The sequence below is a fragment of the Mus pahari genome, chromosome 15 (assembly GCF_900095145.1).
Source record: "Mus pahari chromosome 15, PAHARI_EIJ_v1.1, whole genome shotgun sequence".
In the NCBI taxonomy this organism is placed as follows: Eukaryota; Metazoa; Chordata; class Mammalia; order Rodentia; family Muridae; genus Mus; species Mus pahari.
The window spans coordinates 77,024,771-77,052,006 of NC_034604.1; the positions used below are offsets into that span (position 1 = coordinate 77,024,771).

The window sequence follows — 27,236 nt, forward strand, 5'->3', positions numbered from 1 at the left end:
TTTTGACTATGTTAGTCCTGCCAATCCATGAGCATGGGAGATCTTTCCATCTTCTGAGATCTTCTTCAATTTCTTTCTTTAGGGGTTTGAAGTTTAGGGGTTTGAAATATTAACTATTTCAACACCACTAAAATATAGGCTACCAGAAAATAAAAATGTTAGCAATGTACCATGTAACTTTTTCAACCCAGACTCCAAAACAAAAAAACAAAACAAAAAATAAAATAAAATACAACAACAAAACACAATAAAAACCCAAACAATTAACAGTTCTTGCTAAGACGGTTTAAGACTGCTACTACATAAGACATACACTTGTTTTAAATTAGCTTCTACAACCATGCAAAATATTCTAGATATTTTATATATTTATATATATATATATATATATATATTAAAATAACTTGAGTAGTTCCTAGTAATCATATAAGGGTTTGACCAAGATATAACAAAGGCATAAGAACCTTTAATATGGCAGAAAGTCTGTAAGAAAATATTACTATGCATCTCCATTGGTATCCATTGTGTGGTTTGAATTATAAATACCCCCAACCCTAACCACAACCAGGCTCATATATATGAGCACATGCTCCCTACTTCCTGGCTCTCTTTAGGGAAGTTATGGAACCTTTAGAAAATAGAGCCTTGCTGGAAGGATACAGCACAAAGAGAGTGAGCTTGAGGGCTTATAGAATCCCACCACTTTCTACTCTTTCGCTCTGCTTCTCGTGTGCAGATGAAATATGACCAGCACCTTCTGCTGCCAGGGTCATCCATGCTATGAGGACGTCATCCCTTGGAGCTATAAACTAAAATAAAGCCTTTCTTCCTTAAGTCTCTTTGGCTCATGCATCTCATCAGAGCATCAGTCAGAGATGACACCTGTGAGGGTGCACACAGTAAGAAGGTGCTTCTGACATCACCAGTGGACCACAGGACAGCACTGGCCTAGCTTTCATGTCTTCCCACATCCTAAAGCATGGCGATCAGACATCACTGGAGCAAACCATTTAATTTTTACGCAGTAACATTCTAAACACTGAAAATTGATCAAAACCATCCCCTACGACAGTGTTTCTTTGAATGCACTGGGTATCACACCCCGGGCGTTTGCATCAGTACCTGGACATGTTCTGTTGCTATGGGATGTGGGCTCAGTGGCATGAGCTTGTAACCTTAAGATACTCAGGAGTCTGAGGAACCAGGGATGTGAGTTTGAGACCAGCTGGGTAACATGGTAAGACCTAATTTTTTAAAAAAGTATGAAAATAAAATACTTTTCTTGTCTAACAGTGAACATTTTGGTAAGCCTTTGTTAAAAAATAAAAGTTCATCTATGGGTGTGAAAGAAAAGTTAAAAGGCAGCTAGATTCCACAAAGAGATCAGACAAGGAACAGCGGCAAACAGAGGCCCGTGTGGGAGGCAGGCTGCTCTCACTGTGGGCTGGTGGGTCCCTGCAGCAGCGATGACAAGTAGCGGTCACTTGGGTATGTAATGGTGATCGGTAACAAGGAGATCTCTAACCAGAAAACAAAGCACCAGCAGTCCTTACTCACGAATTAGTTTATCCAACAAATTCCACATCTAACTGGCCTTCCAAAAGCTTATAGCAGGACGGCTGAGCAGCTTAGCAGGCACTCTCTAAGGGAGGGTGAAGCGAATAAGTCAGAGGGTTGGGACTCATGACAGGAACATCACTTTTACCCTATACTACCTTCTTGTCCTGGACACACTTTTTTTTTTCCTGCTTCCAATCAGTGCTTTAAATTGCAAACAATCCATACAAAATGTGCCCTTGGCCCAAGTCCTTACTGTCTGCATCACTGTTAGCTGCATCATGTTGGCCACACGCAAGGACAGCATAAAGCCAGTATTTATACACTATACAGGACAAATGGTAGTATCACTAAAGATATTAGATAAAGGTAATTATAGAGTTATTATTAAAAAAAAAAACATAAAAAATGTAGGTAAAGAAGGTGGCTGCAGAAACAACTGTGAAGAAGCAGGCCCTTACCATGGGGTATGTGCTGTTAGCAGCCATGCACAGACTAAGATCAGCAAGGACAACATAGAGGCTGCCAGAAGAAAATATCTACCAGCATGGTGAGACACTTGTGAGCCAGATGACAGGAGGAAGTGGGGATCTGACACAGAAAGCTGAGATAGTTACACAGCCAGCAACTGTACTGGTCTCATTGCTAGGGTTTTCATTTTGTCTTGAGGATTTCCATATGTACCTCAAATGCAGTCAGTTGAATGAAGGACCTATGCTTCTGCTATGGGTCTACATAGGAAACAACTTGGGACAAGGACATTACAAGAAAGAATATATTCCTCCACTTCTAAATGAACTCATCCTCTAAATATTTTCTAAAAATCTCTTTATTTTAATTTTTAATTATTGGAGAGGAGGGGAGGAATGTGTGCCTCAGCGTGAGCACAGGTAACTGTGGAGGCCACAGACATGGGATTCTTGGAGGTGGAGATATAAACCCTTGTGAGCAGCCTTACGTGGGTGCTGGGGACTGAACTTGATCCCCTGCAAGAGCAGTGCATGCTCGTAACAGCTCCGCCATCATCTGTCCAGCCTCAGCTTTCTGAGACAGGGTCAACAGCAGCATGAGAAGGCAAGGCTCTGCCACTGACAGCTCCAGGAATGCCTAGCATACGAGGGACACTGAACACAGACGTAAGTGTTCATGCAGGGCCACATGTCACCATCTATACCATGCCTGTGGACAGAGCAGGACAGGCTCAGCAGGCAGACAAGGTTGTTTTGTTGGGAGTTCTAGCTCTCAATAAGAATCTTCCTGGCAATGGCAAGATCCCACTCACTTTCCAGGCTTTACCAGACTATGATCTGAGCTGAGTCTGGGAAACTGTGTGTTTCTCAACTGTCTTAGGGCTTTATTTGTTGTTAACTGCCATGAGACATTTCCCGGTTTTACTGCCTCCCTGCCTCCCTCAAATGCTATAGGATTGCCCTACTCCTCAGCTGTACTTGGTATTTCTATCACTAATAAAAAAAAATAAAGATACTAAAAATGTCTTTATTTTTTTCTTCTTTTATGCCACCCTTCTTTAGTGGTAGTGAGAAGTGAAGCTCGGGCCTCTTTTTAACTTTTGATTGTGAGACAAGGTCTCACTAAGCCACCCAGGCTTGCGGTGAACATGCTCTGTGGTCGAGGCTTGCCTTGACTTTCTCATTCTCCTGCCTCAGCATCCTAAGCAGCCAGGACTATGGGCTTGTGCTACTAGGCTTGGCAGGAACTATTTGCTTTTTATTTTAGGAAATAGGTTTAGTTCTGAAAATGAGTATCTATAAATATATTAGTATGAAATATATTATGAAAATGAATCACAAGTAAAAATTTAGATGAAAAGTATTCAATGCTGAAGAAATGAATCCATACATTAAGAACCTCAATAATGGAGGAATTGGGGAAGGGAGGCTATATACTGACAGAACGGTGCATTGTAGATTTCCTGGAAGTTAAACCATGAAGGGAAATGATGACGACGGTCAGGTCAGGAAGAGTAGCTGATGCAGAGAGCCAACCAACAGGAAGACGTGGTGACAGAAGTGGCCTATGGTGGCTTACTGAGGGTTGCCCATTTCCCTGAGCTCCATGGATAGAGGTGCTCAGTCAGCTTAACTCAGTGGTTGACTAGAGACTGAGTAGCTCAGAATTCAAGGGCGCTGAGGACAGGTAGCCTGGCCCACATCACCCTGGTCTTACATGGTCCTGTTCACTGCCTTGTGGAGATTCCAACCGCTTACAAATGACTGTGGCCAGGAAATATTCCGCTGGGCTCGATTTAAATGCCCGTGCCATTAAAGGGAATGAAAATCTGGGCAAGTTTAGATGTTTAGAGCCTCCTGGGATCTCTAGTTGCTGTTCTTAACAAAGAGGTGACACAGACTCTTGGGTACTGAGCTGCTGTGGGGTGGGGGCTGGGAGGATTCTTATCCCTTTAGTTTTCATTGGAATCCTCAGTGTGTGCCATTCCAGAATCAAGGAAAGGGGGAAAGCTGCATGTGAAAATATTAAAATTGGTATGGTGCGAGCAGATTTTCAGTATAGACAATCAATTCAGGCTCAGCAAAGGCAGTGGTAAAAGGTCAAAACAAAATCATTAAACAAGTTTCTAAAGCTTCTAGAAGCCTCATTAAAACCATATCCTGTTAAAAGTATGAAAACCCTGGAGAGTCAGGTGAGAGAGCAGGAAGTGTATGTTCAGAGTATTCCCATTAGCAAAAAAATGGGAGACTGCCCTGGGTTCTCCGAACGCACAAGGAAAGAAGAGGCATTTCCACACCTCAAGAGGCGCCCATGAAAATGGTGCGAGGCTGCCATGGTGGCTTGTAAGGAAGCAAAGAGACAGATCTTTATGACAGTGAGAGCAGGCCAGTGATCTCACAAAGGGCCTCAGCCTGCACCTCCCTGGTCGCCATCACAGCACCCAATGCCATTTCCTTCTGTACGGGCCCTGCTCCACACACATCTCCATACCCCAAGAGACCTCTGAGTAAGACTACACTGTTTTCAGCATGGCTCTAATTTCTAGGTAAACAGCAGAAATCACGAAAATCATTGCCACTATTCACGGAGCACCTGAGAGCCCACTGACTTCCATCTTGCTCTCTGTTTTTAATAATGTGAACATTAAAGAACAGACATGACGGGTGAGTCATGGAAGCCACTGCCTACTTGTTCTCAGCCTCCATACAAAGAGATGCTCAGTAACTTAGGAGGAGGGGCTGGAAGATAGGAGCTGGACACTTAACAACGAGCACTGGCTGCACATCACAGCATCCTGAAGAGGACTCTGGGCATCTTTTCCTATGCTGCTGCTCTATGAAGCATCTGGGTAACTGGGGAGTGCTTCTTGGCCAACCTGTACTGCGAACCTACTTCATGTTTGCCTCAGTCTTCTACTGCTGTTAGGATGAAAATAATCAGAGACAACCTGATAGAGTTTGGTCTTTCTCTTTTGGGGGAGAGGCAGTGTAATAACATTCTAATTTTCTGAGGAAAAATTCAAGAACATAGACTGGTATGCCTCTCCACCCCACTAGGGCTGTGGTCCTGGAGTGCATGTTTTGTATTAGCCCTGTTTTAAGACACACTCACAGATGCCCAGGACACTGTCCAAGAACAGCCATGTGATGTTTTTGCTGACAGGGTATATCTCCACCTATTCAAAGCTGTGGCCACAAGCTCTTACAATGTACAGTGCTACTTGAGGACTCAGGTTTAAGTCTTTATATAATGTAAAAAAGTCTGTCATACGTATGTTAACAAATGCATGTATTGTGAGGTTCTGGGAATCAAATACAGGCCTTATCCATGCTACACCACCAGGTACCATGTGAGTCTCCTCAAGCTAGGGATCCACACACCTGCTCTAAAGCTGCAGTTGAAGAGCAAAGGTGTTGGCAGGGGCTTTGTTTTTCTCTCAGTCTCAGAGGAGACAGGCAGGTAAAGAGGTTATCAGTGAATTAAAGGTGCAGACTAGGATCAGGTGAAAATTCAGATTATGGTAGGCTCTATCACACAGGAGTCAGCAAGGTCATTTTCAATGTTTAGTCCATTTATTTCATATTCCTGGAAAGTTAATCATAGAAAGAATAAGAAGCTCCCCTGACCCTGGTAATAACGGCAGTGGTTCCCAGACGCACCAGCTCCTTCCTAATAGCGTTGCTTTCATTAACCATTATGCCTGTGCTGCTGCTAGCATAGATGGCCCTTTAAGTGTCTGATTTCAGATGTGTGCAGAGCAGAAATGCACTGGCAGGAGAGACACAAACGGCCTCTCCTGTACTGTTTCTGATATTCTGCTATTAGCCACACAGTCCACTGTAGATCTCACCTACTTATTTCCCATCTGTTCTAAAGTCAGCAAATCAGGCAGCAGACCAGTTTACTTCTGTCCTGTTTGCCTCCCCTTCTCCATGCCTTTTTCTCACTCTGCTGCCTGCTCTGTGATTTGCATATGGAGAAAAAGTGCTCACAGGAAACACCTGAACTGATGCAGTCTCTATTTTCTCCACTTTAATTTGGGTTCTGATCTGACTTTCAATGTGGAAGGGCACATTGTAGCTACTGGTGTCTGCCCTTCAGTTAGCGCCCAGCCTTCCCGTGCACTTGCTTTATACTAACGCACAGTAGCATTTTGTAAATATTTATAATTTGTTTTAACACCTGGATCGTCTTGTAAACATATGTCTTCTCTTTCTCTCCAAATATGAACTTGAAGTTCCTTAGGTTTAAGAATACTTACAATGGGGTTAGGTTACATAAAAAATAATTTATTTTCTTAGATATATAATTTTCATAAATTCAAATAAAACCTTTCTGAGTGACATAAAAATGACAAAATAATTTGCCGTTGTTGGGACTTAAGGCTCCTTCTGATGTCAAGTCTCAGGAAGACTGATAGTGCTGACCACGCTGAGTCTGCAGGAGTGTGTCTCAGGACAAAAGATTTCTGTCAGAGAGACCAGTCAGACGAAGAACAACAATCTGCACGTGTTTACAAATACATTGTGTGAGACACATGTAGGTGAACTTAGGGATGAATGGCCGGCCATACAGGACCCCGGCAGAGTATGGTCTTCTTGGTAAATGAAAATGAAATGAAACACCAATCTAGCCACTAGGTGAAGGCTCCCATTCAAGCAAACCAGGGAACAAAGGCTTAGGCAAGAATTTTCTTCCTGATAAACCTGAGTAAGCTGAGAGATGAAGCAGAGCGGAAGGAAGGTTGTGTTCTTCAAGGAAATAAGAGTTTCTTCAAAGTAACTAGCAATTCCCCCTTGTGCGGGATCTCTGCACAGAGACAGGTGTGCTGGGCTCTGCCCTCAGCCAGGGATTTAATTATTTTCCCTCTCAGGCATCTGCTGTTTGACCCTGTTTTGTGGGTGTGAATTTACGGCACTTTTCTGAGCTGGGGGAAAGAAAGGAGAGGAAGAAAGCCACAAGACAAGGGATGACACCCCCTCCACAGCCACCCCCAGTCTGCCGCAGGAGTGAAGGAGTGAGTGCTGGCTGGGTCACAGGGGGCTGCCTGCCCCTCTGTCTGTGCAGGCATCCTTTCATGGTGGAAAAGGGCTGACCTGGTGGTGGCCCAGACCCAGAGGGTGGCACTGCTGCTTAGCCCTGCCACCAAGATGCACTCAGCCTGAGAGGGGGAGCAACTGCCACATTGTACTCTGTTGGCGGGCACTAGGTGTGCATCCTGCTGCTGCAGCCCGACTGGGCTTCCATTCCCTTCATGTCGGAAGCATTTTTAGAATGGGTTTAAAGCTTACATAACGCTATTTTACCTCGACCCTATTGAAGAGTTCTGTATATGCTGTTAGACCAGCGCTGAATTTCCTACCAAGTTGTAATTCAGAAAACAGCTCAGCTGAAGTTGTTATGGAAAACAGGATGACTCTGGACTTTTCTTAACAATATTTTAAATTCTGCCTGGTCACACAGAACCAGTAATTATTTCAGCTAAAATTGGGCTACACTGTTGTTCACTGACAAGGGAAAAACCGAAAGCAGGAAACCACACAGGAGGGAGCACCTTGTCTGAGAGCCAGGGAGGTAGTCCTGTCCTCCAAGATTATAAACTGACAGGGACAGTCACTGCCAGCTGTCACCAGGCTGGGGTGACCTGCCTCAAGTCAGATGGCTGGGTTAACACAGGACTGCCAGCCCTCCCTTTGAGAAGCAGAACAAAAGCTTTTTGTTTTTTAAACCAAAACCAAAACCCAAAACACCAAAACACAACTCATTTGAGAGCTGTAAGGGTAAATTAACTAAATCTTCTCACTTCATACTTTTAAACATATTTTTAAATTCAAGAAGAATTCATTAAAACACTTCTTAAAACCCCAGCTCTCCAACACCAGGACCCAGGGATTGCCCGCCCCAGGACAAGGCTCACAAAGGCCATCCATGCTGCCGGCTGCTTTGTTCTTACTGTCGGTTCGACTTTTAAAAACATGTTTTTTATTATCATGTTTAGGCTGAGTTTCTCCAACTTAACTCTGAGTTTAAGGAAATCGCTGAAGCTAAGCTATGCTTTCAGATTCAATCCAAGAACAGAAAACAAAAGCATGTAAATTGTTATAACACAAGCAACAATGTTTTGCAGTTACAATTTTAAAATGTTTCATTTAAGATTAAAACATATATAAAGGAACAAGGAAATAAGCAAGTGAGGCAATTTAAAATCGGATTACAATATTTCATCTCTGCTGGCCTGAAAGTTCTTAGAACTCACAGATTACAACTTTTAAGGTAGTGAATTTCATTACTAAATACCAAATTAAGCAAGAAGACTTGCTTTTGTTCATTCTAAGGACAGGGCAGAGAATAAATTCCACAGTTATTAGAATCATACAGACTTCCTGACTGAAACACTAAATCTTCCTTTGAGGATTTGGGAATCTGAGGACCTCACGTGGTCCCTTGCCGCTCTCAGCTCCGGGTCCCTCTGTTGGCGTAAACACCTGGACAGTTATTTCATTTCCATTTTACTTCTTTTATAAAATCTTTTTCTTACATAAGTTTATTGCTTTTTTGCTGTATACTCCTAGATATCAAAGCTTGATTTAATTAATCTCATAAAGCCGTCTTCTCAGAACAGCCATTACCTTGGGTAATGGCTAATTTGGAGGTGAGTGTATGACAGACGGATGTCAGTGGTTGGCAGAGGCAACACTGTGCAATTTCAGAAATGAAACGGGGTGTTAGGGAAGCCTGTCGGTTGTCACCAGAGGGTTTGTGGGTAGTGAAGTCAGCCTGCAGGCTACAATGCTACAAAGCCCAGGTCTTGCTCTGAAATCAAAGTGTAGCACCCTGAACACCCTGAGAAAGAGTCTTCCAAATCACTCTGCAGTCCGTATGAGACCTTGCTGACTAAAAAGGAAAACGTTCAAGGACAGGCTTGATACAGATCAAGAAAACAGAACTGTGTATGTGACAGTGACACCAAGGAAGGAAAACCAAGCACTGTAAGTAAATCCCAACCAAACATTTTATACCGCAAAGGGCTTTGCATTGTGCTCCAGCAGTTTCTAGAATCTTTTAATTAATTTGTTTTCAATTTTAGAATTTTGATTGCTGTATAAAAAATGGTATTTTGGGGGGTAAAGAACACTTTTCCAAATTATATATATATATATATATTTCTAAGAAACCAAAAGTTCAACACATGCTGTTAGGCTTAACATCAACTGGAAAATGAGAGGCAGACAAGATAGTCTGAAAATGTACTGCTTGGAAACTGAAATGTATTCTGCTGCTGGTCAAGAAGTAAGGGAGGGAGAGAGGAAGGGGAAGAATGTGTACACACATGCTTTAAACATGACATTTTTCATTAAATTTCAAAATTAGGTAGAATGTTTTAATTTAATCTATGCAACCTTAAAGGCAAAGAAACGGCTATATACTTTAGGTATAAAAACAAGTAACAGGTTGTCTTATTTCACTTGTTACTTACAGATACAAATTATACATACATCCAAGAAAGGAAAGACACAGGCATGCTTCATGTTGCTTAAGCGAGGGTGAAGGAGGGATTACACTATTGTCTAAGAGAAATACAGATGGAGATAAACTTAAAAACAAGCAAACAGCATGAACTTGTGATTTTAATTCCAAACCACAACTGGAGGAAGAATTCAAGATTCTAGGCACTAAGCTATTTTTTCCTTTGCATATTACTGAATACTGTTGTGACACTTAAACTGTTTCTTTAAAACTCCTTTAAAACAAAACACAGGCTTTCCTTTTTTTTTTTTTTTTTTTTTTTTTGCTAATTATATACTTTTTGCTACAGAAACAAACCCTTTATTGTTCATAATTTCAGCAATCAATGGCTAGGACATCTTTTTAGATCAATAGTATATGCTTAAGGGAAGAGGAGACTAAATGTGATGGCTTTTTTTTTTTTTTTTTCGTTCTCACATGTTGTTCTTGTGTATTTCGTATTTAAACATTCAATATGAGTCCAGCCTTGAGGTAGGTACATTTTCAAAGCTTTTTGTATTAAGCTAAGCATCTATTATTATTAAAACCTAGCATATTGGTACAGTTTATAATAATATTGGGTGCATATCCTTCAGTTTTACAGATTCCATTGTTGATGGCCATACATCTTTGATAGCAAAACTACACTAGTTGTAGCACCATAAAAATCAAATATTAACCTGCTATGACACTCTTAACATAGGAGCTTCATCAGCTATTGTTAGGTAATAGAACAATCAGTGATAAATTATATTTCTCAGCTAAGGAATTCAGAACAAAATAGAAATCAATATATATTAACAGGCTTTTTAATAACAAATGTGTCTACAGATCTTATTAGCTATAATGAGAAACAGGGTAGGCAGCTTATATCGTGAGAAGGTGCTCTTGCTAAGAAATACACACCGCAGAGCAGTCTACTCAAAGCCAAACACTACACATGTCTGCAAACTTCACTTATGTTATTGTCAGGATGATAAGCATCTACTTTTGAACTTTGGTAACATGCTGGTATCCCATCTTTCTACCTTCTTCTGGATGAGGCACATGGTATCTTGCATCACACTGTGAGTTTGTAACTAACGGGGAAACTGCTGAGTGGAATGGGTGTCACCTGCCTCTAGAAGTCCCCCAAAGTACTATAGTGATAATAATAATGACTCTAACTACAGTCCCATATTGCCCCCATGGCCCAATACAGGAATAGTGGTCCATGTCTTAAACATTGTTCAGTAGGGCACTACTGTTCATGGGGGGGGGGGGGATGACTGTCAATAGGGTACTATTGAATCCCTACATTAACAGCTGATGTCATATTGAAAATTTTGGTTTCCCTCAAGGCTGGATATGAGTTTCAAAGCTTAAGTTAATCCTTACTACACAGTTCAATGGCTCAACCAACTCATTAGATCAGGGTAGAAAGCATGAAAACCTGAACCCGGATTCTTAGCACCACACAAAAAGCCGGCTATGGCTGTATGAGCCTGCAGCCCCAGACTTTGGGGGACAGAGAGGTAGGGGGTCTGGGGACTTTCTTGCCTGCCCATCTAGTCAAATCAGTGAGCTCAACGTTCTGTGAGAGATATTGTCACAATGATTAAGGCCCACTGAGGCTAAGAAAGACACAGGACATGACTCCCTGGCTTCCACATACACATGCACAGTCACACACACAAAACAAAAGTAAACTAAAAATCCTGCTATTTCTTAATACGTCCAGTTTGGTAATTTGAGTAGAAAGGTGTAGCTTTTTTAATGATATGACTTAATATATACACTTCTTCACATTATAGGTGACAAACTATTCTACAGTGTTCTCTTTGAAGATACTGTAAAATTTTACTAGTTCAGCTATTCATACAAGCGCTCATGGGCAGAGAGACTGTGAGAGGCCCGCTCTCACTAAAGGATTCCATGGGTAGAGGAACGGCCGTGAGAGGCTGGCCCTGACTAAAGGACTGTGATCCCGTAGCAGCTAGGGAACACCACAAGGCATTTCTCAGATTACACATTCTGAAACTGGATTTCTTGGGGAAACTATGTACCATGCATCCTTACTTTTCAAAGTGATGGGTTTCAGAGTAGATTGAAGAAAATATCTAAAACAAATTAAAAATACATCATATAATAGGATCTAATAATAAATACTTCTCAAACAAAATTACTGCTTGATGTTAGAAGGAAGAAATCTCAGTGAAATAATCCCAAATAAAGCATAACTATTTAGTACCAACTGAGACTTACTGAAAAGAGAGAAGGATTTCTTTATGGATTGGAGGCCACTAGATACAGGCAGGTAGATTTGTGAGTGACAGCCACACTGAGGACCAGAGTCTCTGGCAAACGGAGTTTCAGGCACATAAGCATTCACATGTGTATGCACGTGAAAAACTGTGAATGAGAGTCGGCCACCCTGAAGAACAGAGTCCTAGCAACCTGAGCTGGGGGCCAAAAGCAGCAGCCTTTTACAACACAGCTGTAGACGAGCTGCAGGCCAAACACATCAACTTTTGTAACACGGACGTTTCTAAAAGTGGCTAACACCAAAACTTTTCTTCTAAGCTTCAGGTTAGACAACTTAAGAAGCTTTTTTATCAAAGTAAGGGAAGCCTGTCTTTTCATTTCAAAGACAAGTTTGATTCAAATCACCATAGGTCTTCCTGTTTATGATCCCTGATCCCAATGTGTGCTAAGTACAGAGCTAATACGTAGCCATCCTTTCCTTCATTGTCACCAATATTTCACTGAAATCTTTGGAAGAGTTAAAAAACAAAACAAAACTCCCTGCTAGTCCACCCCATGTCCCACAAAGTGCCTATAGACAGCTGCAGGGGTCTGAAATCTCTGGTCAGAAGTACAATATGAGGCTCTGGAGCACAGGGAATGTTTCAGTAACTTGTATGCATTTGAGGACACTTGTTCTTATCCTACTTATAATACCATCTAATCTCCTAACTTATAGACTCCACATAAGAATAAAAACTAAAGGCTTGTGCTTTATGAATGAAAGCATCCAAGAGCAAACATACTCAAGGTTCCTACTGCCTACAGAAAGGAGCGAGGGTCAGAAAGAGGCAGTGCCAGGCATATGCTACCCAGACCAGACATTATCAGTGGGCAAGAACGTCAGCACTGAGATCAGCCAAGGAGCCTGTGTAGACACAGGGAGGGCTCTGTGTAGACACAGGGCCGGCTCTGCAAGCAGGCTTTGTGAAAAGCTGCAGAGGAAGCTGCTCAGGATTGTTACATTTCAATTTGAAATGAAATTGAAACATTCCATCCGGTAGAGAAACCTATCAGCAGGATGTTTCAGAATTTCCTAAAGAAGGCAGGGTTCTCAGGGCCCCATCTTCTCCAGACTTTATAAGCAGTAAAGGCAGCTGAGAGTCACTCAGCCTGGCCAGGCTGCAGAAACAACTCCTAGCCAAGTCTAGCCACCTGAAAGCAGCAGACACAGCCAATCAGCCTGGAAACAGCAACCACAGGCCATCGTGCCTAGGACAGAGGCTCTCAATCTGTGGGTCATGACCCCCAAGACCCTTTCACAGGGGTTGCCCAAGACTGTTAGAAAACACAGATATTTATACTAGTATTCATTAATTTAAAAATCCATTTTATTAATTATTTAAAGTCTACTTTACAATTTTACAGTTATGAAATAGCAATGAAAATAGTTTTATGGTTGGGGTCACCACAATATGAAGACCTGTTTTAAAGGGTTGCAGATTTAGGAAGGTTGAGAACCCCTGCCCTGCTTGTGAGAGGGAGGCTCAGCCCAGCAGAAGCTCCTGGAAAAGACAGGGCAGCCGGTGCACTGTGCTGTGAGCTTTCATGAACTGTCACCCATGCTGGGATGGGCTTTGGTGGTGCAAGTATTTGAGTCACTTCTGTTGCCATAAGCAACCCCTCACATACCAACCTGGTACGTGACCACAATAAAGTTTCCTGGTTCACTAAGCTTGATTTTGGAGTTATCTGTGCTGTGTTCTGTTGTGGGCTCTCTATCTGAGGAAAGGAGAGCCTGTCACTCAACAAATAACTAAAGATTTAGCTAAAGCAAAAGAGATATGCTCTCTCCTATTTCAATGAGGACATCTCAATGTATTTACTCCCTTGAATCCAATTTTGGAAGAAAAAGTAAAGCAAAGGAAGTGGAACAGGGATGCCTAGACAATGCTTTAGGTTTGGTGTGGAGATGAATGAACCTTTATGCAAACAACTGAGGTGATAAGTGATCAAAATGTACATTTAGACTCTGAGAAGCCCTCAGGGTAGAAACATTCCTGTGCGGGGCAGACACCACGCCTGCATGAATACTGTGCCTTGGAGCATGCTTATCCGCACTGTCACCTCCATTTCTAAGGTCATATTCTCTTCCCGAGCCTTTAGAACCCAGGCAAGGACAACGAGCGGGCATGGGTAGGCTGACTGCTCCTTCTCTTTGTTTGGTGCAAACACAATCAAGGCCATTGTGAATGGGTCCCTTTCTAGAGGTCACTTAGACCATGACTGTAGACCCCAGCCACTGTCCCGATGATCCCTTTTAGGAAATTGGACCCAGTGGGTAGGTTTGCTCCTTCAGCTTAGTCTATAGGTCAGCACTTTCCTTCCCTTGTAGTTCTTAATTCCAGTAAGTGGAGATTATTTAAGATACATTTAGAGAAGGTACAATCTATACTCGTCCAATAAAACCTAAGTATCAAAAAGGTCTGAAAACTTCAGCATGGTTACTAAGGGTAAATGGGCCAACATTTGCCATTTGAAAGGGAGTGGCAACGAGGCACGTGAATAAGCGGGGAAGGCAGAACTAAAAGGGCACACTATGTGTCAGAGAGGTGGAGCAGTTTCATTACGAAAGGTTAACATCATGGCCGAAGTCGAGCATAGGTGGAAAGCCCTCTCTAATAAATAGTATCCGGAAATCCACTCGAAGGGTACTAGACATAGGAAATCTAAGTTTAGATTTTTAACTAGCACATGATTAAACTAACAGATTGGAACAGCAGTGCAACACACAAACACAGACACACATTCGTGCACACTTTACAGAGTAGCCTATTTGACCCAAGAGCTATACCTGTGCAAAACCCTGTCAGGAAAACTCACAGCAACTGTGTGAATGGGACAGGTTCTAAGCCATGAGAGAAAGCAAGGAACTCCGAGGTTACCCAGGTCTTTGGCAAGCTGGTGGAAAATTACTGAGATGGACAGTAAACAAAGCAGTGACTTCAAAGGACAACATACCCACAAAGCCCTCAATGTGACTGTTACGCAGATAATGATGAGACAGTGTTCCACATCCATCATGCCATACCTTTATTAAAGACACCACTGTTTCCCTGTGAAGAGTTCAAGACAGGTAAACATTAGTGATTGATTCCAATGAAGCTGTGTAATACTGAGAGTCTGGACTTTGATTTCATCTATTAACTTCCTAGTTTTTTTCAAGACAGAGTTTCTCTGTGTTTCTCTATGTAGCCCTGGCTGTTCTGGAAATCACTTTGTAGACCAGGCTGGCCTTGAACTCAGAGATCCGACTGCCTCTGCCTCCAGAGTGCTAGGATTAAAGGTGTGCGCCACCATGCCCGGCTTAACTTCCTAGTTTTAACAAGAGAGGGGAATTAAGGAGACTCAACTTGTGGGTGGTTTTTTTTTTGTTTGTTTGTTTGTTTTTAATATATAAATTAAAATGTCCATACTTAGAGTTTCATACCTAAGACTAAATTTGGTACATCAGGCTCTCTTCTAAGGTTTTAACTCACAGTTTTGAGAAGCTGGAATTCTCCTGTGAGAGACCTGTGACTGATAACATATGTTGGAATGGTGATCTTCATGCCAGCATCATATGTAACACCGTCAACTGTATTTAATAAAGTAGTAGCATAATTGTGGTTATACTGACACTGAAGGCTGGCTGCAGACTGTACTACTCATCTTCAAGTAGTCAGCTACTTTGCGAATATTGAGCTAATTAACAAATGCCTGCATCACTCAGTTGTCACACATGATTTAGTCATTTATTGAGAACAATCTGCAGTTAGTTCAAGATCACAGAAACCCTTCCCTTGTGTTCTTTCCACACAGATAACACTGCTAGTGTCTCTGAGAAACACACGAGGCTTTGTCCTTACACATCTTCTAAGCAATTGGACATCTATTTGTATAGTTGCTCTATTAATGCCTATGTTCTGCCAAGGCAACACACACCCTTACTTGCTCACACTGACTCCGGGTGTGGTATGGAAGGGGACACTGTAGATAGGCCTCATGCGAGTTTTTCTTTTTCTTACATGCAAAGCATTTCACCAATATCCACAAATTTCATGGGAATCTCATTTATTAAATCAGTACAACAGCTGATACAACATACCAGCAAAACTTAATTTCTACTGACTAAAAATATTTATAACATAGCAAAGGAAAAATAAGAAATTAAATTCATGAACTTAGATGATTTCAAAACCTTGCTTCCACTGAAGCTTAACAATTAGTTTTTCCTTCTCTATAGAGATGGCAACAAGGTCTATGACTAATAATTTGGACATAATAAAGAGGATTAGATTAAAATATCTTTGAAGTTGTAGTGTATCAATGTGAGGGGTCTCTTCATGTTCTGACTCATGGGGAAAATCCTACACCACCAAGATCATTGCATCTCAACTTCTAGATATCTTTGGTGTCAGGGTTTCAGTAAAAACTCACATTATATACAAGGCCCTGCAGTGCTTGCTCAGCCTGTAGAAGAGAGTATACATTCAGTCAGGGTGAGGTCGCTAGAAGAGCAGTGCAGCTGCCAGTAGGCAAGTGCTGTGGGGTGGGGAGAGTGGTTCTCTCTGTTCTGTGTCACCGACACTGATGCTGGTCCTGAGCATGGAGAAGTGCAGTGTAAGTAAATATAAATACTCAGATAAAATGCCTGTGAATGACCATGCTGCAATTTAGTCCTCCTTAGAGAAAAGCATTCAACTTTACCTGTACTAAGATGATAAACTATGGTTTCCTAGTGAGTGAAATGATTGTGCCTATCACCACACAGGAGTTGCTGGCATCTTAATGCCTAGACTATGAACACACCCAACTTGATCCTGACACAAACAACAAACCACTCGGACCTAGATCTGAAATGCTTTTGTCAAGGAAGGAAAAGATATTACAAGTTTGATATCTTCAAACTGACTAGTGAGCATCTAACATTTTATTGGATACAGAAATTGAGGTGAAAATATATTAAGTACTAAAAAGAATCCTATATAAAATAATATTGCTTTGTGGGCTTAGTTCTAGCTCATGGCCAAAGACTCATAACCGAAAATCATTTAACACAAACACATTTATTTATTTTTTCATTATATGCCAGGGGGTGAGGGCCAAAGATATGGATGAAGGTTACATAGTAGGAAAGCATTAAAACAAAACAGAACCCTGAAGTGAGTTTTATCAGGGCTCTGTCCTCTAGGTTAGCACCTTGCACTCCACACCTGTTCCTCACCTGGGGTTCCTCTTGCCTGCTTCAGATTTCCTGCCTGTCTGCTTGTCCCACTCTTCTTACACTGATAAATGTGCTGGTCAGTTCCCCTTCATATATTTAATATTAGTCAACTATGTGACTACTTCAGTTATACAAATATGAGCTATATTACCATTACTGAAGTAAACTGAAGAACTTCTGCTCACCTTTGAATAGCAAGAGCACTTAAAAGTTCAAAGAATTTAATAATAAAATGTGCACAAGAAAGACAACAATTGGTACCTATATTACTTGTTCTTTGATTTAAATGTGATGTTTTCCTGGTCTAAATAGCAAGGAAAATTTAACAAATAAAAATCAACAGTTTATCCACCAAGCACAGCAAGGTGTCCTAGTTCAGTGTTGACCGGATGCATTTCCTTCACTTAACTATTAGATCAGCAGAAATGGTTGTTGAGTTTGGCAGCTTTCTAAACAACAAAAGTTCAGGTGAAACCAAAAGCCATTAACCAGAAACACAAACACGTCAGGAGAACTAAATGTCTCCATGATAAGATATAAACAATCTATAGCAGATTACTTATTACAAAGTCATGTTTCTCAAAAGAATAAGGAAAAACAATTAGAATAAAAGTGACTAAAACATGAGTATGTGAGCTATGTTAATAGTCCAGGCCATCTATGTTAACATAAAGTAAAACACAGAGCATGGACCTTTGTCAACCAAGAGGGGCACCCATTGGCATAATTAAAAAGAACATAGAACAGAGCAATTTTTATTATTTTATTTGTAAAATGCTTAGAGAATTTAATAGAAAGCTATGTATGTTAAGTATGTTACAAATATTAATTCATTTAATTCTTTCAAGACACACAGTATTAAGAGAGACTGCTGGCTACTTAAGCCCACTTAAGACATGGACCCGAATGTGTCCTCAGCCAGCGTACAGAAGAAAGGGCTATAAAGCAGACCCTGTAGCTGTGCCCCACCAGCATTGCCTTCCAGAGGAACAAACTCACTGCTATGCTCCATGCACTGATTGAACTAATCCATGCTGCTTGCAAAGGAATCCTGTCTTTTCCTTTACAAACAGGAAGTCACTTATGCTAGGTTTTTATTTTAAGCATGCACTAAAATTATGAGTCTTTAGCAGAAAGAATGAGTCCCTGCCAATCACTCTGACATGCTACTCAACAAATGGCACTAATAGCGGTGACAAGAGCGAGCACGTCTGAGCAGAGCTTTTTAAGAAGACTCTAGACCAGCCATCAAAAATACTGTTTTATCGAGTTAGGGCCCACGCTATATTCTGCTGCAGTGAAAGCTATTAGGTGATTCGAGTGACTACTTTACACTGATGGATTTTCTTCTATTAAAAGGATGTATCTAAGTGTTTTTAATCTTTCTTAGAAAAAAAGCGAAAACAATAAGAAAGTAAGAGTATTTCAAAAAGTGCAAATATTCTCCTTTTCCTCAATAAAAATTTTGAAATTTTAAATGACTCTTGCATCCAAATGTTCACTAACATGTGCCATGAAACACTTTTTGGGTCAATTTACCTTTAGAGGCTCATGGCAACGTGTCTGATTTTCCTACTGATTCTTCCCTTTTTCACATTGTCCCTTTCAAGTATGTTTTCTAAGTAATCTCTCAGTCTCTGAAAGCCATGGGTATAGAAAAGCTAGTTTCCAGCATGTGCAACTGTGGAGCCTGTGGAGTGATGCACATTTACTGAGTCTCCTGAAGGAAGGAAATTCAGTCAATGGCATGACATGGATGCATGTTGAAGACACCTGTGACATGAAAACTCCAGTCATGGGAGACGATGACAGTATGGCCCTCCTGCAGGTGAGGCAGAACAGTCCCCAGTCATCTGTTTCTCCAATGCTTGATTTCAGTACCACACTTCCTTTAGCACAGCCACAACAGAAACAACTATATGACAGACCATACACAGACATAAGACGTATTCATAGCACATTCAGACATAGATACTGAAACACAGATACCTAACACAATGCTTATATGTGTAGCAGGCTATGACATACATCAGTCGATGATAACCATGAAACTGCCTAATACCACAGTTCTCGGAAGGCCTCTCTTATTAAGTGACATATGACTATATTGTGAACGTAAAATATGAATTAGGTGAATATACTGTTAAACTTCAAAGCTCACCAGAGAAGAATATCAAGAGAAAAAAACTCAATTTTTTATTAAAGATATAAAAAATTAAAGAGCACAATTTTACTGTGTACTATATTCTCAACACAAATATACAGTCTTCATTTTATTTTTCTGTAAGATTTTTTTCTGAACTGCATTGTACGTTCCCCTCTGTGAGAAAGTCATTCAAGAAAAGGGATGGGCGGTGACAAATCAGACAACTCTTGATGGATTTAAATCAGGTAACAGAACAATGAAGAAGTGAAGGAAACAAAGCTGAAAAATATATAATCAACTATGGCATTTTGAGAATAAAATTAAAAATCCATATATACTTAATTTTAAAAATGGTTATGCTAATATCAAGAAAATGGCCCAAAGAAATATAACTAACTTACTTGGAATAAAAGTACAGAAGAAATTTATTGAGGAAGGTAATGTTTTTAATGAATAAGATACTGCTTTGTAGACAAAAGAACACAACCCACATTACATATGTTACACAAAACATGACTAAAAATGATTCAGAGGACTGAATGCACTGTGAAGCAGTTTAAGAGGGCAACAGACTGAGGCAGTTTCAGTCCATGGCGGCATCCCCATTGCTGTGAGCCTACGGAGCAACATGGTGCGCATGGCATTAGAGCTTCTGGCTTCGTGGCTGCTGGCAAACAGAGTGAGACAAGGCCATGGAGAAGGCCCACGTTCCCTGAGGACAGCCTACGGGATAGAATTTCTCTCCAAAACTCATATCCTACTTGCTCACTGTTTTGCAGCCATCAGTGGACAAGCCTATGATGAAACTGCCGGCAGTTAAGGTCCAGTCACCTCTCTAGGATTGCAGTTGTCACCTTGGAACAAACTATTAATACATACATGTTTGTGGGTACTTCATATTCAGATACAGCCCTTAGTCTTCAGTCAAAAATAAATGAAAAGCATGAGACAAGCTGAAAATAATAACTTTATGGCAATTCATTTCTGCTTGGTGTGTATTCACCCAGTGAGTCATGATGCTAAGTATATTTTTGAACTCTTACTGGGTACTGGTCAGTTAGAAAGAACTCTTCCGTGCTTGTTCAGTTTTTTTTTTTTTTAAAAGATTTATTTATTTATTATATGTAAGTACACTGTAGCTGTCTTCAGACACTCCAGAAGAGGGCATCAGATCTTGTTACGGATGGTTATGAGCCACCATGTGGTTGCTGGGATTTGAACTCTGGACCTTCGGAAGAGCAGTCGGGTGCTCTTACCCACTGAGCCATCTCACCAGCCCGTGCTTGTTCAGTTTTAAGGGGGATACTTGCCCTGTTGCTGTTTAGCATACACCTAAGTGAACATTAAATGTTCTGGTTTCGGGCACTTTACAAGACAGAGCTGTATATTATTTTCTGCCTTTTTATATAGTTTTCTTTAGTATTTAAATACTGTCCTTTGAAGTAGAAAGCATTGTTTTATTTTATGAAATTTAACTTATCCTTTTTGTTCTTTCTTTTACCATTTCTGCTTTTAGTGTCATAGTCACAAAAGTCACTGCTGAATCTAAAGTCAGACAGACCTAAGTGCACAATCCCAGGGAAGCCATGGGTCAGATGCTCACAAGAATGTCCTAGTCTGTCTGATGAGGCTGTCTAGAAGCAGAAGCATACAAAGGCAGTATAGACAACTGGGACACACAGGTCATCTCAAAACCAAAGCTACCAACTTTAGAACCTGGGTAGAACCTGGGCAGGAGACAAACAAAATGAGCCTCAGGCACAACACAGTGCCAGAAAGCAATCTCCAGAGATATATACTCATCAAAAAGGAAATACCATTTTACAGAGGAAGAACCTGCAGAACATGTCTCATTCTGCTAGTCAGAGCACCATCTGTAGCTGTAACAAACGTACCCTTTACAGCCTCAACTAAATCTTATATAAACATTAGGCTAACTCAAGGTAAGGGAAATTCTACACAATGACGGGTCTATAGCTCTGTTAAGTATCAAAATCATAAAAGAGGAGAAGTGGTCATGGACCAGGAAAACTAAGACATGACAGCAGTAACAAATGCTGGCCCATGGATAGAGTCTAGTGAAAAGAGAAAATAAAGGATATGACTGAAGAAATAGTAAACTCTGCAAAATAAGAGAGCACAGACAGTAGAATTGTAGGGATGTTTATGTTGCTCGGATTTGTTGTTCCATGATGACATCATGGTGACATTTAGGGATGTTAAGTGAATACTACTATTCTGTACTTTTGTGTGATTTTGTAATTATCCTACAAAACCTCAAAGAAACGTGTGCAATGATAATTTTAATCATTGAAAATAAAAATGAATGAAAGTAATGTTATATTTTATCATAGAATGTTATATTTTTATACATATTAAAATAATAATCAATAAAATATATTAAAAATAGTTATATTTTTAATACACTTCAAAAATAATTATACAACATGTCTAAATTTCATAATTTGAAACATCTATGGTGTTTTCCTTCATTAAACAGGTTCAATTCAAGCAACAAACTGTTATGCAGAGCGAGTGATGGGACTTATCAACACCTACAATAAATAGTTCTTATATGCGATAGCATGTAAATTTTTAAAATATGATTATATTGAATACACAGTTGGTAATAGGTCTATAAAAAGTAAGAGCTGTTATCAGTTACTGGATCAGATCATACTGCCCTCACTTGAACTGTCCACTATCAATTTTCCCTTAAACAACAACTCTGTTACCCTCGTCTTTTCAAAACAGTCTCACCTTTCAGAATCCTGTTCTCAAATGCTGTGCATGCTGGTCCTGATTAGACTACAATATAACTGTGAGAAGGTAGTTAAGACACAGCAAAGGACATTTTACTGTGCTCTGAATTACACAGGCTTTGAAGGCAAATGAGAATCCAGCCTCTCTTTTGGGTGAAAATATGTAAAGAACACTTCAAAATCTTCTTTAACACCTTGTAGCCAGCAATAAGCCTTTGTGAAGAACATCTATTCTAAAGTATTTAGACAAGTTTCTATGATTTTTCAGGTACCACCTGTCAATCCTATCAGGAGTTAATGATAGAAAACATATTGATAAAGGTTTATTTCAATTGTGTATTCTGTACTACTATGAAGCTGAGAATGGAAATAACAGATTGGTTGAGGGAGCAGTTGAAGCCACATACCTTGACACAGTCTACAGCAACACCAGTTCATTTGATTTTATCTTCCTATTTCCTCTGTATGATATAGGGACATTGAAAAACCACCATGAAAATATTCACCATAATGGATTTAAAGCTATTGTGCATTTTTACTTCCTAATGTGCACATTCAGATAATATGAAATCTGAAATTCCACCTCCATTTAAGGTTTACATGGTAAAAATTTGATTAACTGACTTTTTAAAAACTCTTTTACATTTAGGATTAGACTATATGTTGGAACATTCAAGAAGACTGTCATGAATTTGATTCGGCCAGACTCTAGTTATGTGTCCTCGGGCAACTTAACTGCTGGGAGATCCATTTTTAAAGTTATTAAGTGGGACTCATGGCCGTCAGAGACTTGATTCTGAAGACTGCGTGGTCTGGTGGGAAGCCTGGCACTGTTTTTCCTGTTCCTCTTTCTTTCTTTGTAATTAAAATGCATGCTCAATAGCTCAAAAAGCAGAAACTGCAGTGCTGCCACTGGCATGAAACAGGAAATCAGGATTCAGTATAGGCTGAGACTTCAGTCATCAAACTCTGCCTCTTCTGGTACTGAGAAGGACGTGAGGGTGTGCCAGACAGACAGAGGCAAACATTTCTCTAACCATGAGCCACAGTGCTGAGCACAAACAAGAGGTACTCCTATGCACTGCTGATAGACTAAAGTCTGTCTGCTCTCAAGCACGTGAAGCACTAAGTATGTAAAGATGTGTCACTGCAGGGTCTTGAAGAAAGAAGAATATTATTTAATAGAAGATGTGTTGAGGAGTGCACAAGTCTGCCTCCCTGATGAGTAAATCACATTCTCACAGACAAACACTCAGGAGTGGGGTTTCATGGAGTGTCAATCACAGCACTAAAATGCAGGCTGATAAAAAGAGTCTTTCTGATACTTTTCACTCTTCAACTCAAAGGAGGAAGTAGTTTATTTAAACTTAGGAACTTGAACAGGCAGGAAAATCAGAAAGAGAGCAAAGAAGAAGGCCAGCTACCAAAACACCAGGATGCTGCCATGCCAGGATGGACCCAGAGGACTGACTATAGCCGAAGATGCCAGGACATACACAGGGTTTGGGAGGAACAAAGACTTTTAGCAGCATTTAAATAAATGAACTGGGGTCGATGACTGGGTAAAAGATTCCCACCCCTAAACTGTTAATTATTTTAGGAAGTCTTTTGTTAGAGTGAAGAACTAGGAGACTAGACAACAAGGAATACAGCCTGAAGGTTAAAAAGAAGAGAGGAGAGGCTGAAAATTATAGACCTGTAAGTCTAGCATCTATATTAGGAAATAAATTTGAGCTGATACTCATGGATGAGCTTAATGATACACGTGGAGAAGTACAATTTAATAGCAGTGAGTCAGCATGGACTTACCAAAGGCAGGCATGTCAGAAAATTCCTCCCTTTTTATGTTGAAGCAATAATTGGTTTTTGTAAAGGAAAACCAATGAAAAACTGTCAGGTATTTCAGAGTTTTGGGCTTTTTCATAAAATAAACTATTGTACAGGATGTCATGACATGTACCAGGTGTAAAACTGACAGTGGGTATGAAAGGAGCCGGTGGAAACCGAGTGCCAGAGCCCTGGGGAAGGATGGCCAGAGCACCCAGACCTGACTGCAGACCAGAAACAATGATGTGCAAATGTGGAACTCCAGAAGAGAAAGGCAAGTGGGCTGGGGAAGAATATCAAATTTAATCTAAGTATAAATCTGAGTAAAAAAGTGAATTAAGTATAGCTTAAATGGTACTGAATTAGTTATAATTAGAAAGGAAGACAAAAGGACACAGGGTTTTGATAACAGTCAAACTTCCCTACGTCTATATTTAACTGCTATGAAAGAAAGTGGAATAAAATACATCATAAAGAATACAAAGCCTAACTAAGGAAAGAAAATGGAAGTCTAGATTTGTAAACACGACATGGTAAATTCACATCATATTACCCCACACAGACAATAATTTACGGTACTATCTGAGTGATACATTATATTATTTCGTAGTATGTAGAACAAATGAGAAATTAATTAAATATGAAAAATATAACATATATAATATAGCAAACTAAAATACTTTAAAAATACCACATCGTGGCTCACTGCTTAATCTTTCCTGAAGGAGCACACTGTTCTATCACTGCCTTCAAGAGTCTCAGCTTCTCCGAGAGAGATGTGCAATACAGGAGGGAGGCTGGCCACATTCTCCTGGGACATTGGTGGGAATCTGCCCATGAATGCTGCCTCAGTGGCATAAGGGGTCAGCATGGCAAATGCACGCACTTCCACACTTTTGCCACTAAAAGTCTTTCTTCTCTGGCCAATCCATGGACCTTAAGCTACCATCCCTGCAGAGAATTTCTTTGGCACCATCTTTCTTTGGGCTGGGCTTACAGAATGGTAAGATGTAACTATCGAAGAGAAAAGAACTGTGAATAACTTGGTGTGGTTGCTGAGTGCCAACGCAGACACATCTGCAGTCTGCCTCAGGCTGCAGGGGATGTGCACTGGCTTACTCCTGAGTAAGAACAACAGTAAAAGGGAAAGCACTCCACTGGATGCAGGGGGCACAGCTTTGCTTTTACCTAGAGCGAATGTATCAACAGTTACATTAAATATGAATACTAAGTAAAAGACAGGGTTTTATGTAGAAGATTGCCACTGAACACACAATCATGTGTTGCATATAGGTTAGCTGTTGGGGCAGGGCTACATGAATTGTGGCAAGAGGTATGACTAAATACAGAAAAGGAACATTTCACTATTGTAAAGAAATATACAGACGCATTTCATGATATGTGAATGTGCGCGTGTGTGTGTGTGTGTGTGTGTGTGTGTGTGTGTGTGTGTGTGTAAAACATCTGAAAAATCTAAATGTATCCAGTGATACATCTTTAAATATGAAAAAGCCAAAATCATCAGACTGAAGTACCTGATGAAACACACGGACTGACAACCACGGGAGAGGGACACGAAGTCTCCAAGAACAACTGACAGAAACACTATTAAACTAAAACAAAAGACAGAACAGTGGCTGGTAGAGACTCGGATGGTAACAGCTCTTGTCATGCAAGCCCAACAATTTGAGTTAGATTCTTAAAGCCCACAGTAGATAAGAAGCAACTCCTGAAAGTTGTCCTCTGACTTCCGTGCATATGCTACAGTATGCTGGGACACCAGCATGCGCTCTTCCCAACAGTAACACATGCACAGGCCTGAGGAGGAAACTTAAGAGAGAAATGCACAGAAAAATCTTCTGGTGGTGTGCTACAGTTCCTTGCTGCTCTCCTGGACTCGGGCTGATTGGACGCACGCGCTGAGGCAAGGCACGTGGCGGACACGTGATGTTTGGAGAGTGTAAACAGTACTCCACGGAGTGACAAAGAGAGCGTGGCTTGCTGGTGCTGTTATCCTAGCTTAATTATTTACCAAGTTCTCTGATGTGGACAGCACACGAGCGAGACCACATACCTGAAAACAGCCCTTGGTTTACACACACAACCTGCCTTCACCAGATCCTGTCCACAGAGAATCCTGAGCTAATAGTTCCATTGCATGTCTCATCCAGTGGCTCCCTCACAGACATACACTAAGAAATCCCAGGCCTGGTAAACCAGACATGAGTATCCATTTCCTTCAGCAGGCCAGGATCCACTGGCTGTACTTACCACGGTGCTGGCAGGACCGCATCACAGGACAGTCTTCTGACTTGGGGGAGCATGCCTTCTCAAACAGAACACATGCCCTCAGCCCCATGTTTCCTTCTTGTGCAGAGATTCTATGCCCAGGCACACTTTTCCATTATATAGAAAGCTAGATGACAAGAACCATTTTGCTTTACCCAGAGTCTCTGCTATATATCACACATATCATATCTGACTTCATTCCAAAGGTAGGCACAATCTGGCAGCCAAACCAGCACAGGCTCATCTCTTCTTCCTCGGGAGGAGCCTGGAACATTAAAGGTGCCCGAGTCTCCTCCTCAGGTTCAGGCTTCCAACCTCCATGGTATTATGGGGAAACAGTGGTATAAAGAATATAGCATAACATTTTAAATAATAAAGATAAGCTCCACCAATTAATAAAAACAAAACCTCAGAGATTCCAACATCAGTTTCTGACTATGCTTTAAATATTTGCTATTAACATTGATGCTCCACAATAATTTCGTTAGATTTGCATATGTGATTAAAATACAGGTGAAAGGGCCTATTTCCAAGCAGAATGGGGAAGGAGCAAGATGAACCCCCCATACAGGGCCAGAAACAGACTCCATCAACACCGGATCCCATGGGAGGAAGTCACAGTCCTCAAGGAAGAGCATCCTGGGCACTGTGGAGAATGCAATGAGATCTGTTTACAATGCAGTGCTTCCCAATTTCCATTCCTTACCAGCATGCAAGTACGCAAGGTCAGGGTTCTCAATGTCAGGATGCTGCTCCTTCAGGTGGTTCCGGAACTCCACAGGGACATTCGTCCCATAGTCACATTTTGGGCAGTTGTACATCTTGACACCTTCATGTTTGCCGGTGTGTAAAATGTGTTTGCGGATATTCTCAGCACAATTTGACCTATCAAGCAAGAAAGGAAATGGGATTAAGTCTAATCAGTATCACTACGTCACAAATGCTGGCCCATCTCCCCGCACAGCCCTTTCTACTCACTACGTCACAAATGCTGGCCCAGCTCCCCACACAGTCCTTTCTACATGCTAAGTAGTACTCCATTTACTGACTTCAGATGGTTAGCAAATAAGAAATCCACCTTATGATGATGTCCATTCCATAACCAAGGTACTCGGTCCTAAGGTGGTCGTTTGCCTCGGCAATTCACTTCTGCGTAGAACTAGAGGCACAGAATCCCACCCTGTATGTT

At 40.9% G+C, this 27,236-nt stretch overlaps 1 protein-coding gene across 3 annotated transcripts in view; it reads right to left on the bottom strand.

The window, feature by feature from the left end:
* Znf407 (zinc finger protein 407) overlaps positions 1 to 27,236 on the bottom strand; it is a 403,561-nt gene that overhangs the window by 82,441 nt on the left and 293,884 nt on the right. For all 3 annotated transcript variants that reach the window (XM_029547225.1, XM_029547226.1, XM_021214705.2), the window contains one exon: positions 26,754 to 26,932. In XM_029547225.1, the coding sequence (XP_029403085.1) occupies positions 26,754 to 26,932 (179 nt within the window). The remainder of the gene's footprint in view (positions 1 to 26,753; positions 26,933 to 27,236) is intronic.